Genomic DNA, 15985 nt, shown 5'->3' on the forward strand with positions numbered 1-15985 from the left:
AAGGCGGACGGCCCTTCCGGCCATGTGCATGCAGGTGGGTAGCCAGAGGAGCTTGGGATAGGGATGCAATATGGAGGTTAGAGAGGTACAGAGGAGGTGGTGAAGGCTTCAGAGTGGTGAGCGGGCTCGGGCACAGGCTTTTCCACCTCTGGTGAGTGGCAGAAGTGTGTGGTGGAGCAGAGCCGCTTCCCTGACAATGCGGTAGTGAAAGAAAAGAAGAGGAAAGGACTCTCGCCCCCCTGGCCTCTTCAAGGGCCCACACCCAATGACTTAAACCCTCCCTCCAGGCTCAATGTCTTGAAGCTTCCACCGTCTCAGCAGTGCCAGGCTGGAGACCAGGCCTTGAACACATGGCCTTTGTGGAAACTTCTAGATGCACACAATAGCAGAGGTCTTAGGTGGCCTCAGTGAGGGCAGAAGTGCAGCTGGAAGGTGCTACAGCGGGAGTGACAGCAGCTACAGATGATGCATTCAGTGGGGCTGCTCAAGAAGGGGAGGAGACGGCTCTTCTCCTGGAGAAGAGGGTGCAGGAGGGAGGGGCCGGGGGCCCAGGGCGCATCAGAGCTAAGTCGCCCCAGGCTGCCCAGGGCTTTCAGCTGGGCTGTGCGGGGCACACAGGAGGCTTCCCTTAGCACTGTCCCCTCAGAATCTGCCCACAGGAGAGGACTTGCCTTCAGTTGTGAGCCCTGCGCAGGAGTTTGTTCCAGATCACCGCAGGGCACAGTAACCTCACCGCATTTGGGGGCGGCCATAACGGACAGCAGCTGCCATTTCTTCTTTCTTCTTAATGTCTCAAGCCCCGTGCCAAACATCTTCAAGCTGTCTCACTTTCTTTCTCCCTCCATTTCATGGGGTAAATGGTCCTTTCATCCTTGGTCGTCATTCCACAGAGGAGGATGCTGTGCTTGGAGAAGTTAAGTCGCAGAGCTGGGGCCCAGCCCAGTGAAGACATGGCATCAGTGCGGGCCAGAGACAGGCTGGACCCCTGCAAGAGGTTCAAGGTTCAGCGTGGCCTGTGCCCGGGCGTGGCCTCGGAAGAGTTTCAGGCAGTCACGCTGGAGGGCCATCTCGTGTTGGCACAGCTGGCCCTTACAGATGGCCCCTTGCCTTCCTTCTTATCCCTCGTGGGCTGCGCAGTCATTTCTGACGGCATGGCGAAGCCAGCTCTGCACTTGTTTCCTCAGCCTCTCCCTGCAAACTGGCTCTGAGCGGGCCACTGCCACCCTTTTCTGCTTTACCAGCCCGGCTTCCTGCCGCTGGGGAGACCACACCCATCTTCCGTGATGTGCCAGACCTCTTTGTGACATGGTCTCTGCATCTCTTCTGCCTCATCTTCTTCCTCTACCCCAGTGGTGAGCATTTTATCTGCTCCCTGGGACCGCCTGTTCATACTGAACCCTTAAGAGATACCAGTTGTTTACCTGTCTTTCCTGTGTGCTCACCTGGGCCCCTCACCCACTCTGTGCCTTTGTCTCCAGGGCTGGTAATGCCCAGCGCACAGTAGGGGCTTGGTAAGAGGGCATCTCGGACATCAAACTGGGAAAAGTCGGTGTTAGATGCGAACCTCCCTGCAGATGCTAGGGTTTTAGAATTGGCATTGATCAGGAAAATGATTTTAAAAGGGGGTGGTTTAGCGAAGTATTTATTTAATAAAGGACAGTGCTACCCTCTCAGCAGAGGCACCTGGGATATAGTATCTGGTAAGCCAGTGAAACTGAGCACATTAGAATCTTCTGGAGTTAAATTTGGAATTAGGACGAGGTAGGAAAAATCTATGCTCATTGACTACAAAATGCAATTGTCTGTCAGTGCAGGAACTGAAGTATCTGCAGCAAATTATATTTAAGACTCTATTGTCACAGGCAGATTAGCTAATGCTTGATTTTAAGTATAGGCTTCTAATGCTATTACTCCTGGTTAACTCTGCCTGGCAGGTAACCTTGTGGAACAAATGACTGCATTGCTTGAATAACGTATTTGATCAAATAGGACAATTCTTTCAAAAATTGAGTTCTCTGTGGCAATTTGAGACCTGTAATCAGCAAATTAGATGATTACTGCAGGGATAAAAATAGTCTTCTAACAATGTCCAAGGTATAAATGTGATTTGAATTTCAAAATGTTGAACATGTGGTAGGAAAATGCACGGTTGGGTAAATATGACTAGACATTATCAGATTTGATTTCTCGTTCCATCCCTGCTCTGAGCTAGAGCCTAATTTTGCCCAAATAAACTCCAATCTCGTTTGTGTCTGAGCTAGAGGACAGAAGTGTATCAGGCACTGTGTTCCGACTCTTAAAAGGGCTCTGCAGCTTCCCCTCTGCCACGGCAGCTGGCGGCCCACATGAGTCCCGGTGGCATTTATCTATCTACTTGGTGTGAAATGTCTTTTGAGAAACAGGAGGAAAGAGGGAAGGGAAAGCCTTCTACACCACCTAAAACCTAAAGACCAGTGTTTATCCCACTGGGCACAAGTGTGCAGAGAAACGGTAGCAACTCTGGTGAGATCGAGGCAGTGACTTCTGTGAGCCGGGAGAGATAGCAGGGTGTGGTCTGTTCTACCACAATCCAGTCCTTTTCCAGGGTGGGCTCATGTTACCCTTCATCTCCAACACAAGAACGTCTGATATCATATACCTGAGATGAACCTTTAGCGACTCAAGGCTGGATATTGTGGCAGGAAGTGCATGGCAGTGCAGGCAAGGAGGGAGACTGCTTTCCTAACGGGGCTCCTTTCCCCAAGCGCATCAAGCTATGAACCCTACAGTGGATTAATGCACTCAGAAGTCAGAGCCTGCATGGTGCAATCACCCCACAAGGGACCCACCTCTAAATACTTCTGCACTGGGGACCCAGTCTTTTAACAATCAGCTTCTAGGAGACCTCTGAGATCCAAACTGTGACAAAGCCCGACCGAGGGCCTGCACCTTCTCCTCTGGCCCTTCTGTCTTTGCTTCAGAGCCTCTGCTCGCCAGGTACACCTGCCACTGTACCTCTGATGCCGCTCGACCTCATCACCTCAGCTGGTTACAGCACAACAGAAGTGATTTGGCAAGGAGGGTGGTAGAGCCAGCCAGGGAAGGCCAATGCTAGCCCCCAACTGCTCACTAGCAAATGGGAGCACCCCAAAGGGGAGACCTGATTCTCACTAGCAGCTAAGTTTCTGACAGAGGTACAGAAATTAATTACTATGGATTTTATCTCCCATCTGCAATTTACCTTTTACTACCACAGATGATTACAAGCTGCCTATGAAGATCCTGACTTCCAGAAATGCAGCATCCCAACAATTCACGTACCAAGCATTCTTGTTTAGTAACACCCTCGACAAGATGGTTTGTTAAATGAAAATTTACATCAGCTGAGCTACCAGAGCCATATTACCACACATTTATCAAGCTCTCAAATTTGTAAAACTTTGGAAATAGAGAAAAATACTTTTATTTTGGTTGTACTGGGAATTGAACCCAGAACCTTCACAGACCTGTATCTTGTCTTTAAAATTTTGAAAGGGACTCCACCTATCTCTTCAGTTTTTTTGTTTTGTTGTTTCAGACAGGGGCTCACTAGTTTAGGCTGGCCTTGAACTATGTAACCTAGGCTGGGCTCCAACTGAGGTGATCCTCCTGCCTCAGCCTCTGGAGTGCTGGAATTACAGGTGTACGGCCACCACACCTGGCTTCTTCAGTGCTATTTTTCATGGAAAATGAAAACTGTAACCACTTTTAGGATTCTGCCAAGTCACTTACAAATGATCACCACTGAAAAGGCACTGCTAAACCAGATGTGGTGGCATGTGCCTATAATCCCAGCACTTGGGAGGCTGACACAGAAGGATCACTGTGAGTTCAAGGCCAGTCTGAACTACATGAGACTGTCTCAAAAAACTCCCCAAATGAATGGTATTAAACTCAGGGCCTTTGCACTGAGTACATCCCTAGCCCTATCCCCAGCCTTTAAATTTTTGAAGCACTGCCCAGCCAGGCTCAAACTTAACATCCTCCTGCCCAGACCTCCCTGAGAGCTGAGGTTACAGGCATGCACCACTTGCTGGGCATGCCCAGCAAGGCCACTTCAACGCTGCCCAACAAGAAGTGCTATTGGCAGGATACAATAGGCTTTCAAGGGGATAATGTCTGTTACCAAGGCCATTGGTGATTCCCCTGCCAGTTGAGGAACAGGCTGTACCCTACAATCCTGGCCTTGAGCTGCAAGTTTTGCTTTGTATGAAAGCCCACCTTTAGCCTGCTATGCTAACAAATTCTCTTACAATTCATCTATAGGTTAAAATGTGCGTTTTCCTTCTATGGAGTAAACAACCCTCAAGAATACTCCTAGGTGTGGAAATGACTTTACCACCACAGCCCCCGATGGCTAATGACCCTGGCGTGAGCAATGACTTGTGGGGGTCACCATGGGAGAAGCCACAATTCAAAGCCTCTCTCAGAAAAAAAATATTTTTCTTTTGGTTGTACTGGGGATTGAACCCAGAACCTTCACAGACCTGTATCTTGTCTTTAAAATTTAGATAGGGACTCCCCCTAGCTCAGGAGACCAGGGTGCTACACCAGTAGCTCACTCCAAAGTTTTATTTTCAATGTATTTCCTTGAAAGACCTCACCTTCCAGAAGCATAAAAACAAAAAAGAGAACTTGATGTAACCACTCCAAAAGTTGGCTTCTAATTTAAATTACCAGATATACCTCATAAAAACAGCTGTCTCAAAGACAGTATTATCTTTATTCAACAGGGATAGATATAGCAGCACTTGCAAGAGTTCATGAAAGGCATGGTCCACTGCCGATGACAGTGTCTGAAGTGCAGCCCTGCCCCGCTGTCGTGGGCTCTGCACCCCAGTGAGGGCTTGACCGCGTGCGTCACCCAACACCACGCAACTCAGAGCACCCGCGTGGAGATCAGCGAAGCACGGGCGCTCCTCCACTCGAAGCCTTTCTCATTTCTGTGAAGTTGATCAAGCCAAGTATCACCTTCCTTAGCAGCATCTGGAGCACGCGTTGGTGTTCGGGAGGTGGCTGGTGTACTTGACCCACTTATTTAAAAAAACTAAGCATTTAATAAAAATATTTCTCCCTGTCCAAAGCCATCCACAGAAAAACTTGTCACAGGAGAGACACTCTTCCACTTAAATATCTGTAAAAGCTAGCACAGGCCTCCGCTGCAGCACACAGAGAGCGAGGGGCAGGCACTTCCACACAACTGTCTGTGGCGGAGAAGGCTGGTGTGGTCACGCCGTGTCTGGCTCACTGCTCTGCTTCTTACTGCTCTGCGGCGGGGTAAGCACTCCGGATGGGACAGGAGAAAGCCTACTCTCTTCCAACAATATGGCTTTCTTTGCTTGGGCTTTGTCCTGTTGATTAGAAAAAAGGGGAGTGGTTAAAACAGAAGAACTCATCCTTCATTTTATTTATTATATGGTTTTTCTACAGAAGCAAAGGGAGAAAATAGCAAAAACCAATCTAAAAGCACAGCCTTGAAAAAAAAATTTTAAAAAAGCACAATCTTATGCAATAGGAAGATATGGCATCTATAGACCGGAAGTTTCCTTTTCCAAGGAATTAAAAGAATTAGAGTTTTTCTAGGATTGCAAGCTCAAGCCCTATGTGGGCAACTTAGTGAGACTCTGACTCAAAATAAAAAATAAAGGAAGGCTGGAGATACAGATCGGTGTGAAGGCTATTGGTTCAAACCCAGTACCACACTTAAAAAAAAAAAAGTCTCATTACATAATTCAGGCTGGCCTTGAATTGACAGCAATCCTCCTGCCTCAGCCTTCCAGAGTTCTGGGACTACAGGGGGTGCACCACACCCAATTGGGGGAATTTTAGTAAGGATCTGTCTGGACAACAAAGAATGAAACAAGAACAGTAAATACCAGCAAATCCAAGCTGTTGATGTGAGTCTGTATGTTGTGGGAATCTTCAATAGGCACTCCCCGGAAGTGCTTTACTTTGGAATTTCCTGCCTCCCTTATAACCATGGCAAATGGAATCATCCATTTGACACACTTCTCTATATCGCACCACTGATACCCTGCAATGATAAGAAATTATAGGCAGGATGTGAGACTCTGCATGGTCTGTAAATTAAGGCACCTTGTTTAGGAACTCATCAGAAAGTCAACTTACCTGAAACTTTCTGCATCATTTCAGATGAAGTGAAATGATATAAGGCAGAAGCAGCAAGGACACCATAAGGAAATTCTAAGCAGCCAACATCCAGAACACAGAGATCTAAAAGCTATGTAGAAAAGAACACAGGCTGACACGTTTCTTCTGGGGTTCCTCGCTCTACCAGGAAAGCGGAAGCCCACAGGGGCAATGGAGCCACTTACCTCTGCGACCTGTATAAAGATGTGCTGCGGATACTGCGGCAGCAGCACTTCATACACGTCGTTCAGATATGCAACCTGCATGTACACATTCAGCCAGGACACAATGGTCAGGGGACTTAAACGCCACTTCAGAGCCTACAGGAAAACAGGACAGAGAGCAACAGTTGTGAAAAGAAGCTCAGAATGCAGCTGTGTTCCATCCCACAACATGTCCAGCTGGAGAAGACCTAGCAGATACACCCGCACTTTGTGTGGGGAGAACATTATATGTGTGTTTAAAACACGACTGGAAACTAACTTGTAACGGACCTGCATAATCACTAATTCCATGGTGAGAATTTCATCTCCTGAGCAAGCCCCATCCGTAACGTAAGCAAACTGGTGCAACTTGGGAGGATAGATTTCCTACAAAGAAATAAAAGGAAAATATCAGTAAAAATCCACTCTCTAATGCTTCAAACTTGTAATATGCATCCAAAATTACTACTTCCGGCATTCTGGAAGGAAACAGGATGCAGTGATGAAATCAATACAGGACATATGTTAGCAGAATATGTAAATGAATACACAGATATACGTAACTTTTCCTCATATGTTTGAAAAGTTTCCCCCTTCTCAATACCTTTAACAATATATTTGAAAGTTGGACAACACATTTCTTTTATAATTATATCAAATTAACCTTTGAAGTTGTTTTTCATTTAATGTTAACTAATTTAAATGTCCTATCTACTCATTCCTCCCTCATCTCTCATCTGGTTAGTTCCCAGCTCTTCTGGATATATTTTAACAGAGAAAAACAGATGAACCAGGTGTGGTGGCATATGACTGTAACCCCAGCACTTGGGAGGCTGAGGCAGAAGGATCACTATGAGTTCAAGGCCAGACACAATGGACTACAGTCAGTTCTAAGTCAGCCTGAGCTACATAGCAAGACCATGTCTCAAAAAACTGGGGAAATATATATATATATGATATGCATCATAAACAAATAGCTGACCTCTTCCCTATCTCAATAGAGCTCAAGAAACAGCACATGTTATGTCACAAATATTTGAAAATTATTTACCTCAAGTTTGGCAGCAATAAATAAAGATGAAATCCCGATAAGCTGTAAAAGTGTTTTTACAATATTTTCTTGTGTTGCCATATACCGATCAAAGAAATCTTGTGCCAAGTAAAATGTCTCCCTGTGAAGTTTATAGACTTCACACACCTGAAAAAAAATATTTAGTATGTTTTAGAACAAGTTACTCAGAGCCGGGTATGATATAGCTCAGTGGCATAAGTGCTTGCCTGGCTAAGCCGGAGGTCCTGAGTTCGATTCCTGGTAAAAAAAAACACAAAAAAAAAACAGAAAAAGAACAAGTTACTTGAAGGAAAAAATAAATAATCACATAAAGAGAGTTAAGAAAGGTAACTACTTTTCTGAGAAGATGGGTCCCTGGGCTGACCTACACACATGCACAATGAAAAACCAAAATTCAGACATAAGGATTAAATGTTCTATGATCTATACAGTAATAAGAACAAATGTTCATAGGCCAGAGAAGAGAGGTTTCAAAGCCTGGTGAAAGCAGCATTTTTATACAATAAATAAATCCAAATTTTTAAATTTTCTCAATGTTTCCTTTCCTTTGTAAGTTTTATTAAAACTTAAGGAAAGAACTAGCAAATTTCCTTACAACTGAGCAATGCCAGTGAGAAAGTTGAAAAGCTGGAATACACATTTATTTAAAGACTTTCTGGGCATGGTGGCGCATGCCTGTAATCCCAATATTTGGGAAGCTGAGGCAGGAGGACTGTTCCAAGTTTGAGACTAATCTGGGCTACAAAGTGAGCTCAAGGCCAGTCTGAACTGCAGAGCGAGACCCTGTCTCAAAAAGACAAAAATAAGTAGATAAATAAAAACTATAACATGCCCTGAACACTACACCATAAGAGCCAAAAGCTTTGTTAAAAAGCATTAAAAAGACCCAGAGAGCTGGGTTGTAGGACAAGCCCATTTCTTTCAGGGATTCCAAATTCTGTAACTTTTAGGACTCAAGACTGCTGAGGATTTGATAAAATAAGCGTATGCATGATGGGGTTGAAAAAGCCCAGGAAAACAAGTCAACTCAGTACTACCATCAAAAGTCTGGCTGTACACATGCAGCTCTCACTACCGCACTTCCGCCCCCTACCCCTTGAACAGGATGTACCCAGTCAGTGTAATTCATGGGGTCAGCAAGCAGAAAAGGAGCCAGAGAAACCAAACACAAAATTCTACTAGAAAACCCCATCAATCACCACAGTCTCCAAAGTCCAGATTAAGCTATATGTAGCTATTTATAAAAATATTCCTTAAAAAAAAACCTAGCCAGTGTTCCTTCAAAGTATAAAGGCATCGACCACATTACATAAAATAGAGCCTCACTGGGTATGGTGACACATGCTTATAATCCCAGTACTCGGGAGGCTGAGACAGGAGTACTGCTGCAAGTTTGACACCAGCCTGAGCTACAAAGTGAGCTCAAGTCCTGCCTGAACTGCATAGCGATACCCTGTCTCAAAAAAGACAAAAAATAAAATAAAATAAAATAAAATGGTCTTGTTGTGTGGTTTAGGCCAGCCTTGAAGTCACCATGTAGTCGAAACTAGCCTTGAACTCACAGCGATCCTCCTGCCTCAGCCTCCCGAGTGCTGGGATTACAGGTGTGCGCCACCACGCCCAGCCAGTACTGTCCACTTTTATGGAGTAGCTGAACACTCAACTTCTACATATACTCTTTCATGAAATGGATCTGTTGAAATTGTCCTTCCACTTCTCAAAAGAAAAACTCACTTCTGGCCCACCCAAGTTTTAGGGTATCTAGAAAACTGCCCTTAATCAAGGCACTGTAAGTCACATACAGTTCATCCCAATAAGAAGTCTACTGCCAATAAAATTTCACTTGATACACTTGTTTATATACTTTTACAATTTATGATAATTGTTATCAAATAGCAGATATGTCCATTCCAGTGGACACATTAAAGCAATTAAGAGCCGGGCGTGGTGGCGCATGCCTGTAATCCCAGCACTCGGGAGGCTGAGGCAGGAGGATTGTTGCGAGTTCGAAACCAGCCTGGGCTACAAAGTGAGCTCAAGGCCAGCCGGAACTGTATAGCGAGACCCTGTCTCAAAAAGACAAAAAAAAAAGGGGGCTGGGGATTTAGCTCAGCGGCAAAAGCGCCTGCCTAGCAAGCGCAAGGTCGTGAGTTCAGTTCCCAGTACTGGAGAAAAACCAAAAAAAAAAAAAAAGCAATTAAGGAAACAAAGCTCAAATAGCAATATTTATAATTTATTAGAATTTTTTTTGTTTGTTTTTTTGTGACAGGGTCTCACTTTTTAATTCAGGCTTTGGTCTTACTATGTTGCCTAGGCTGGCCTTGAACATGTGATAGTCCTCCTGCCTCAGCCTCGTGAGTGCTGGGATTACAGGTGGATTACACGTGTGCACCACTACGCCCAGCCTTCTGCAACCTTTGATGGAAAAAATTAGATGCCAACTTTAAAATATTTTAGGAGCAAAGAAATTTAGAAAATTCTTCTAAGAATGCAAGTAGTCAGGGGTGGTTAGGCACGCCTATAATCCTAGCACTCAGGAGGCTGAAGCAGGAAGAGGATCACCAAGAGTCTGAGGTCAGCGTGAGTTACAGTAAATTCAAGGCCAGCCTGAACCACATAGTGAGACCCTCTCAAGAAACCAAAAAAATGTATAAGTAAACCTGGGCATGGTGGCACATTCCTATAATCCCAGTACTTGGGAGACTGAGACAGAAGGACTACTTTGAGTTCAAGGACAGTGTGAGCTACCTAGTGTCTCAAAGACTCCCCCAAAAAACAAACTAATTAAAAACATTAGAAAGACCACTATAGTAAACACACCATGCAGCTTCAGAGATACAGAAGGTATCAACCAAAACACACACATGAATGAGATCGTAACAGCATAGAAGAATCTAGAAATGGTCAATCCTTCAATGAATGAAAAAACTTGAACTCACCTCCATTAACCAATCCAGAAGAATTGCTCGCATTTTAGGCTGTAGAAGAGGATGTCGCTGCAAAAAGTGCTCATCGCGTATGTATGTCTCTTCCTTGTTTAACATGATTTTCCAAACCTCCTCTCTATTGGCCCAGCTATTAAAAACAAGCAAAAAACAAAAACCCCATCTGTGTAACAAGGCCTGAGGAGACGGACTGAGAGCAAGTAGCCACGCGGCAGAGTCAGCGCTTACTTCAGTACGGGCAGCGGCGAGGCCCTGGGTGGCGGGGCTGATTTCCGAGGCACGAATGTAGAAATTGGATATTCTGGCTCACCGTCTTCTTTAGCAGGTGTGGGCATCAAGGAGGGGTTTGCACATACTGTATTATTGTCGCAAGACTGTGAATGAAAAACACATTTTACAAGGTTTGATGTAAAGCAGCTAGTTGTACACTCACTAACTTGTAGATCAGAAGTACTGTAAAAATATCTCCATACCAGGGAGTGATCTCCAGGCCTCCTTTTTCTTGCCTAAAGATGAAGATGGCATGGATAAGTAAAAGCCACATGCAGTAATGACTCTTGGCTTTCCTTTCATTTCTGTCACTAGCTTAGTAATCTATGCAGTACATTTCTAAGAAAACTAGGAAATCTTTAGCATTTTATCCTCCACATCATCGCTTTCAGGTGAGGTGCTTGAACAGCAAGAGACATGGGAAAGGTAAGATAAAATGCAAACAGCTCATACATTACGAAAAAGACTAGCCAAATACGTCACACAGTGGGGACCTTTTGTTTTCCCTAACTCAAAACAGCAAGCATAGCCACCTAGTTAAAACTAAATCAAGCAGTGGTCACAGGTCATATTAAGAAGTCCATAGAGACAGACACTCCTGAAGACCTTTGAATCCTACCCTAGAGCCTAGCCTTACAGAACAAGACTTACATATCTGATAAATGAGCTACGGTATCTTTAAAAATCAAAATAAAACCGAGTGTGGTGGCGCACACCTGTAATCCCAGCACTTGGGAGGCTGAGGCAGGAGAATTCTGGCAAGTTCAAGGTCAGTCTGGGCTACAAAGTGAGCTCAAGACCAGTCTGAACTGCATAGCGAGACCTTGTCTCAAAAAAAAAATAAATCAAAATATGCTTTTATCTGAAAGACTGCAGAGACTTACTTTTATTTAATTTTCTATATTTGAGAAAGACTAAGGTTATTTTGCCATTTAGGATAATTTCTGCTATAAAATAATGACTGAAAGCCAGGCATGGCGGCATATGCCTGTAATCCCAGCATTTGGAGGCTGAGGCAGGGATATTGTTCCAAGTTCAAGAACAGCCTGTGCTACAAAGTGAGCTCAAGGCCAGCCTGAACTTCATAGCGAGACCCTGTCTCAAAAAGATAAAAAAAAAAAAAAAAAAAAAAAGACTGAAAGAACTGCTAAGCAGATAGTAATACTGCTAGTATGGAAGCCCTGGGAGTCCAATTTGGACTATTGCTAACCATCTCTGAGTCCTTACGACACTGTTCTTCCTTATATAAAGTTTTCCGAGGCATTTAATAGTCTAGAATTCTGCTTCAGATAAAAATGCGGGGTCTCTTGTGAAAATTAGACAAAAAAATGGACATGGGAAGTAGATTTTAGGTATCAGGGCATTCTATCCATTAAGAATGGCCTCAGATTAAGAATCATCAAAAGTTCTGTGGTCTTGAAGCAGACCATAGAACTCTTGTCATTTTTTTTCTTAATCAGAGACCATTAATGTTAACCAGGTTGGCCTCAAATGAGCATAAATGAACAAGGATTCTCCAGCTACATGAGCCCCTTCCCAGACAAAATATACAGGGCCACCTTAAAGGAACCCCAATCACCTCACCCAGTGAAAAAAGCAGAGCTGGAAAGGGCTCTTCTCCACTCACTGTACAAAGAATTGGGCATGCAAATTATCCACGACAGCTCCTGCCAAAAGCTGTGCAAGAAAGGCAACTTCCTTTCAGTTCTAGTATCATGTGCTGGTAGCATTTCCTTGACTCAAAAAGGTTCACATTACAAGTGCTCTAAGTTGCTCCTCGTTCAAGAATGAATTCTAGCTTTGGAGGCACAAGGGTGCCACCCTCCAAGGCCAGATGGCTGGCATGTGTGAGAGCAAGCCTTTGGAGATAAACTGGCAGCCCTTCCCAACCTCCAGTTCCTAGACAAATTAGGTGAACCACAGCAGAAAAATGGTTTCCAAAGTAGGCTTTTTAAGGAACCAGTGGATGAGGCAGAATAATCTATGCTCTTTACCTTGGTATATACCAAGTTTGAAAGGAACCAAGGTATGTTTGACTTTATCGATGAAGGAAAGAGATAATGGCAAGAGACCAACTTTAACTATTGCTAACCATCTCTGACTCCTTATGACACTGTTCTTCCTTACACAAAATTTTCGGAGAGACATTTAACAGTCTAGGATTCTGCTTCAGATAAAAATGCTGGGTCTCTTGTGAAAATCAGACAACAAAATGGACATGAGAAGTGGATTTTAAGTAACAGGGCATTCTTTCCATTAAGAATGGCCTCAGATTAAGAATCATCAGAAGTTCTGTGGTCTCAAAGCAGTTACACTGAACTTAGCATGATGATTCCTACCAAAAAGTTGGTCAGGGATGAACTGTAACTTCAGAGAAAAATTCTGTGTAATTAACAAAAAAAAAAAACTGTTGTACCTGCAAAATCTTGTTTCATGAATCTTCACAGGGGAAGAACAAAAATATCACCTCATAAATAGGTGGATAATTTTCAAGCTCTAGCCTACAAGGTGTGCAGAAACCTGTTGTTATTTATCTCTGGACAGCCATGAAAATGCCTTCTCGTGAGAAATACACTAGCCATGCACCACAGCTATCACCTCTCTGTGGCCCAGACACAAAGCCAGTCCTGCTCTAGACACTCAAAGCACTACTTAGGTTATCCCTGAGAAGAGGAATCTAAAACTCCAAGAAGTCACTGCGGACAGCTTCATTTCATCTTCAGTTGGAAACTGCTGTTCAAAACACAGCTGGGAAAATAAATAATCTGCAATTGTACAAAGCAGGGACCCATTTCATAATATCCATAAAATCAACTTGCTTGATTTAAGTCTTTTTTAAGGGAAAGACAAAAGAAAGAACTTGGGATTCAGTGTCTTATTGTCTTTCCTGCAGTGAAACATTTCTTAACAGAGAGGGAAACGAACCCCTTATTCAGTATTCAACGCGTCCTCCTCAAAAATGCTCGTTACTAGGCCCCTCTGGACAGTGACATCTGCTATATTATACAAGGTGGCCACTGCTTTAAAGCCTGTCCCTCTTTTACAGCAATTGCCGTGGCTGCCGCTCACAGCTCCACAAAGTGATGTGCTGTCCTTGCTAACCCAGGGGGCCACTACACTCAGGTCGAACACTGCTCCTGCTCATTTTTTTTTTTTTTTTTTTCCTCAGGTACCGGGAACCGAACTCACGACCTTGCGCTTGCCAGGCAGGCGCTTTTGCCGCTGAGCTAAATCCCCAGTCCCTTCCTGCTCATTTTTTATCTGTGATAGAGGCAGGCCAAAACAACTAGTTTGGAGAGAGGCTGCTTCCCCTACTGGAGCCCTAACTACAGTCTCCAGCCATTTCTGGAGGTAAAGAGATAATAGAGACTGACTCTGTAAGGAACTTCTGATACTATAATGATATCATGCTACATGCAAGAACTTTGGCAGGAATTCCTTAAGGGGCAAGAGAAATGGCGTAATGAATAAACAAGTGTTGAGATACCCATATTGTGGATTGTCCCATTAATACCCTTGCTGAGGCCATGTTGAACCCAAATAGAAAGGTAGGTAATTGGCTGGAGTTTTTTTTTTTTTCTTTTTTCTTTTAAAGATAGGGTCTCCCTAGGTTGCTAACTTACAGACAGCCTAGACTCAAACTCAAAATCCTCCTGCCTCAGCCTCCCACAGTGCTGGGATTACTGACCTGTGCCATCACGCCCGGCTTAGATCAAATCTTATATACATTTATTTTTAGAAACAGAGGCTATAGTATAGGCTGGCCTTGAATTCACTGTGTAGCCCAGGTTGGCCTCAGACTTATGGTGATCCTCCTACCTTACGCTGCCAAGTGCTGACATTATAAGGGTGCCACCACACTTAGCCAGGGTAGGAAATTGTCAGATGGGCTAGAACAGTGGTGGCCCAACCTATGGCACAGGTATTGCAGTGGGCTGTTTGTATCAACGGAAGCTCTAAAAGGTTTGCCATCACTGGGCTAGGACCACAAAGGGTAAGCTTGACCTAAAGGCAAGGGCAAGCCGGGTGTGGTGGCGCATGCCTGTAGTCTCAGCATTTGGGAGGCTGAGGAAGGAGGATTGCCTTTAGTTGGAGGCCTGCCTGAGGTACATAGTTCAAGGACAACCTGAACTGCATGGCGAGATCCTGTCTAAAAAAAAAAAAAAAACCAAAAAATCTACAGGCAATGGAAAGTAGTTCTTAAGCACCACGACAAAAAAACACGGCTGAGTTCGGGGCAACGCAGAGATTCTACCCTCACTTCACCAGCCACTGGAAAGCCTGTAAGCCAGCTCTGCCTCCGGCTAGCACAGGACTCTGGGTTGCTTTCTTCCAGAGTCTCAGTTTCCTCACAGGCAAGGGGAGAGGAGAGATGTGCTCTGTGGTTCTCCCAAATCATCAGAACGTATCTGTGACTTCAGAGGGCGCCAGTCAAGAACACGGCCCTGGGGCTGGGGATTTAGCTCAGCGGCAAAGTGCCTGCCTGGCAAACGCAAGGTCGTGAGTTCGGTTCCCGGTACTGGAGAAAAACCAAAAAAAAAAAAAAAAAAAGAACACGGCCCTTCCTGGAATCCCAAAGCTGCGGAGGCCAGCGTGCAGGACAGACATGGCGCCTGGCCATATGGACTGGGACTCCAGTTAAGAGGAAAACTAACCCTACCTACGTCTTCAGCAGCGGAGGAGAGAGTATGAACCCACCGGGGCCCAGAAGAGCAGGAGGCCCTCCATGCAGGTCCAGTCCACCAGTTAGTTGACTTACCTGACTGCCACATTGGCCTCTGGAAGTCCTGTCAATTTTGGCAACTTCTTCGTCAGGGTCCTGCAGAAACTAACATACAAACCCACCCCAAGGAAACACACCAAAGACAAAAACAGAGAGAGAAAAGAGGGAAAAGTTCATTAGAACATGTGCGCCGTTTCTGCCAAAGGGATGCCCCCCCGCAAGCCGGCCCCAGTCGATCCACGTGTGGGCAGACCCAAGTCTGGTACCCAGCCTAGGATGGAAGGGGGCAAAATGCTCAACCTGTCCTCTTTGTACTCACAACGGCCACGTTTGCCTTCCTTTTCCTGGAGCGCACGGAGACGTCGGTGCCACCTTCCTCTTTCATGGTGTCCTGCTCCTTGGCATCTCTGCAGAGTCGTGGCGGCAGAGGTAGGGGTGAGCGCTCCCCAAATCTCGGCCCGCCCCTCCCCCACCAGAGCGCACCCGTCCCCTCCCCGAGGCAGCCGGGCCACTCACCTCTCCTTCCTTTCCCTTGGCATGGCGCAGGGCTCGGGCTCCGACCTCAGACCTGGGGGCACGGAGCGGGCAGCGGGGTGAGGCGGCC

General features: G+C 45.2%; 1 protein-coding gene across 2 annotated transcripts; it reads right to left on the reverse strand.

The window, feature by feature from the left end:
- Positions 1-4722: 4722 nt before the first annotated feature.
- On the reverse strand, positions 4723-15985 carry Ccne1 (cyclin E1; the record flags this gene model as incomplete). 2 transcript variants are annotated; one of them, XM_005400106.2, is given in 12 exon segments in its annotated part: positions 4723-5369; positions 5895-6052; positions 6148-6259; positions 6354-6488; positions 6663-6758; positions 7423-7569; positions 10383-10518; positions 10617-10762; positions 10862-10894; positions 15418-15486; positions 15701-15788; positions 15898-15985. In XM_005400106.2, coding segments are annotated over 12 exon segments (1266 nt in total). In that variant the 3' UTR covers positions 4723-5246.

The sequence above is a fragment of the Chinchilla lanigera genome, unplaced genomic scaffold (genome assembly GCF_000276665.1).
Source record: "Chinchilla lanigera isolate Chin_1 unplaced genomic scaffold, ChiLan1.0 scaffold00067, whole genome shotgun sequence".
Taxonomy (NCBI): Eukaryota; Metazoa; Chordata; class Mammalia; order Rodentia; family Chinchillidae; genus Chinchilla; species Chinchilla lanigera.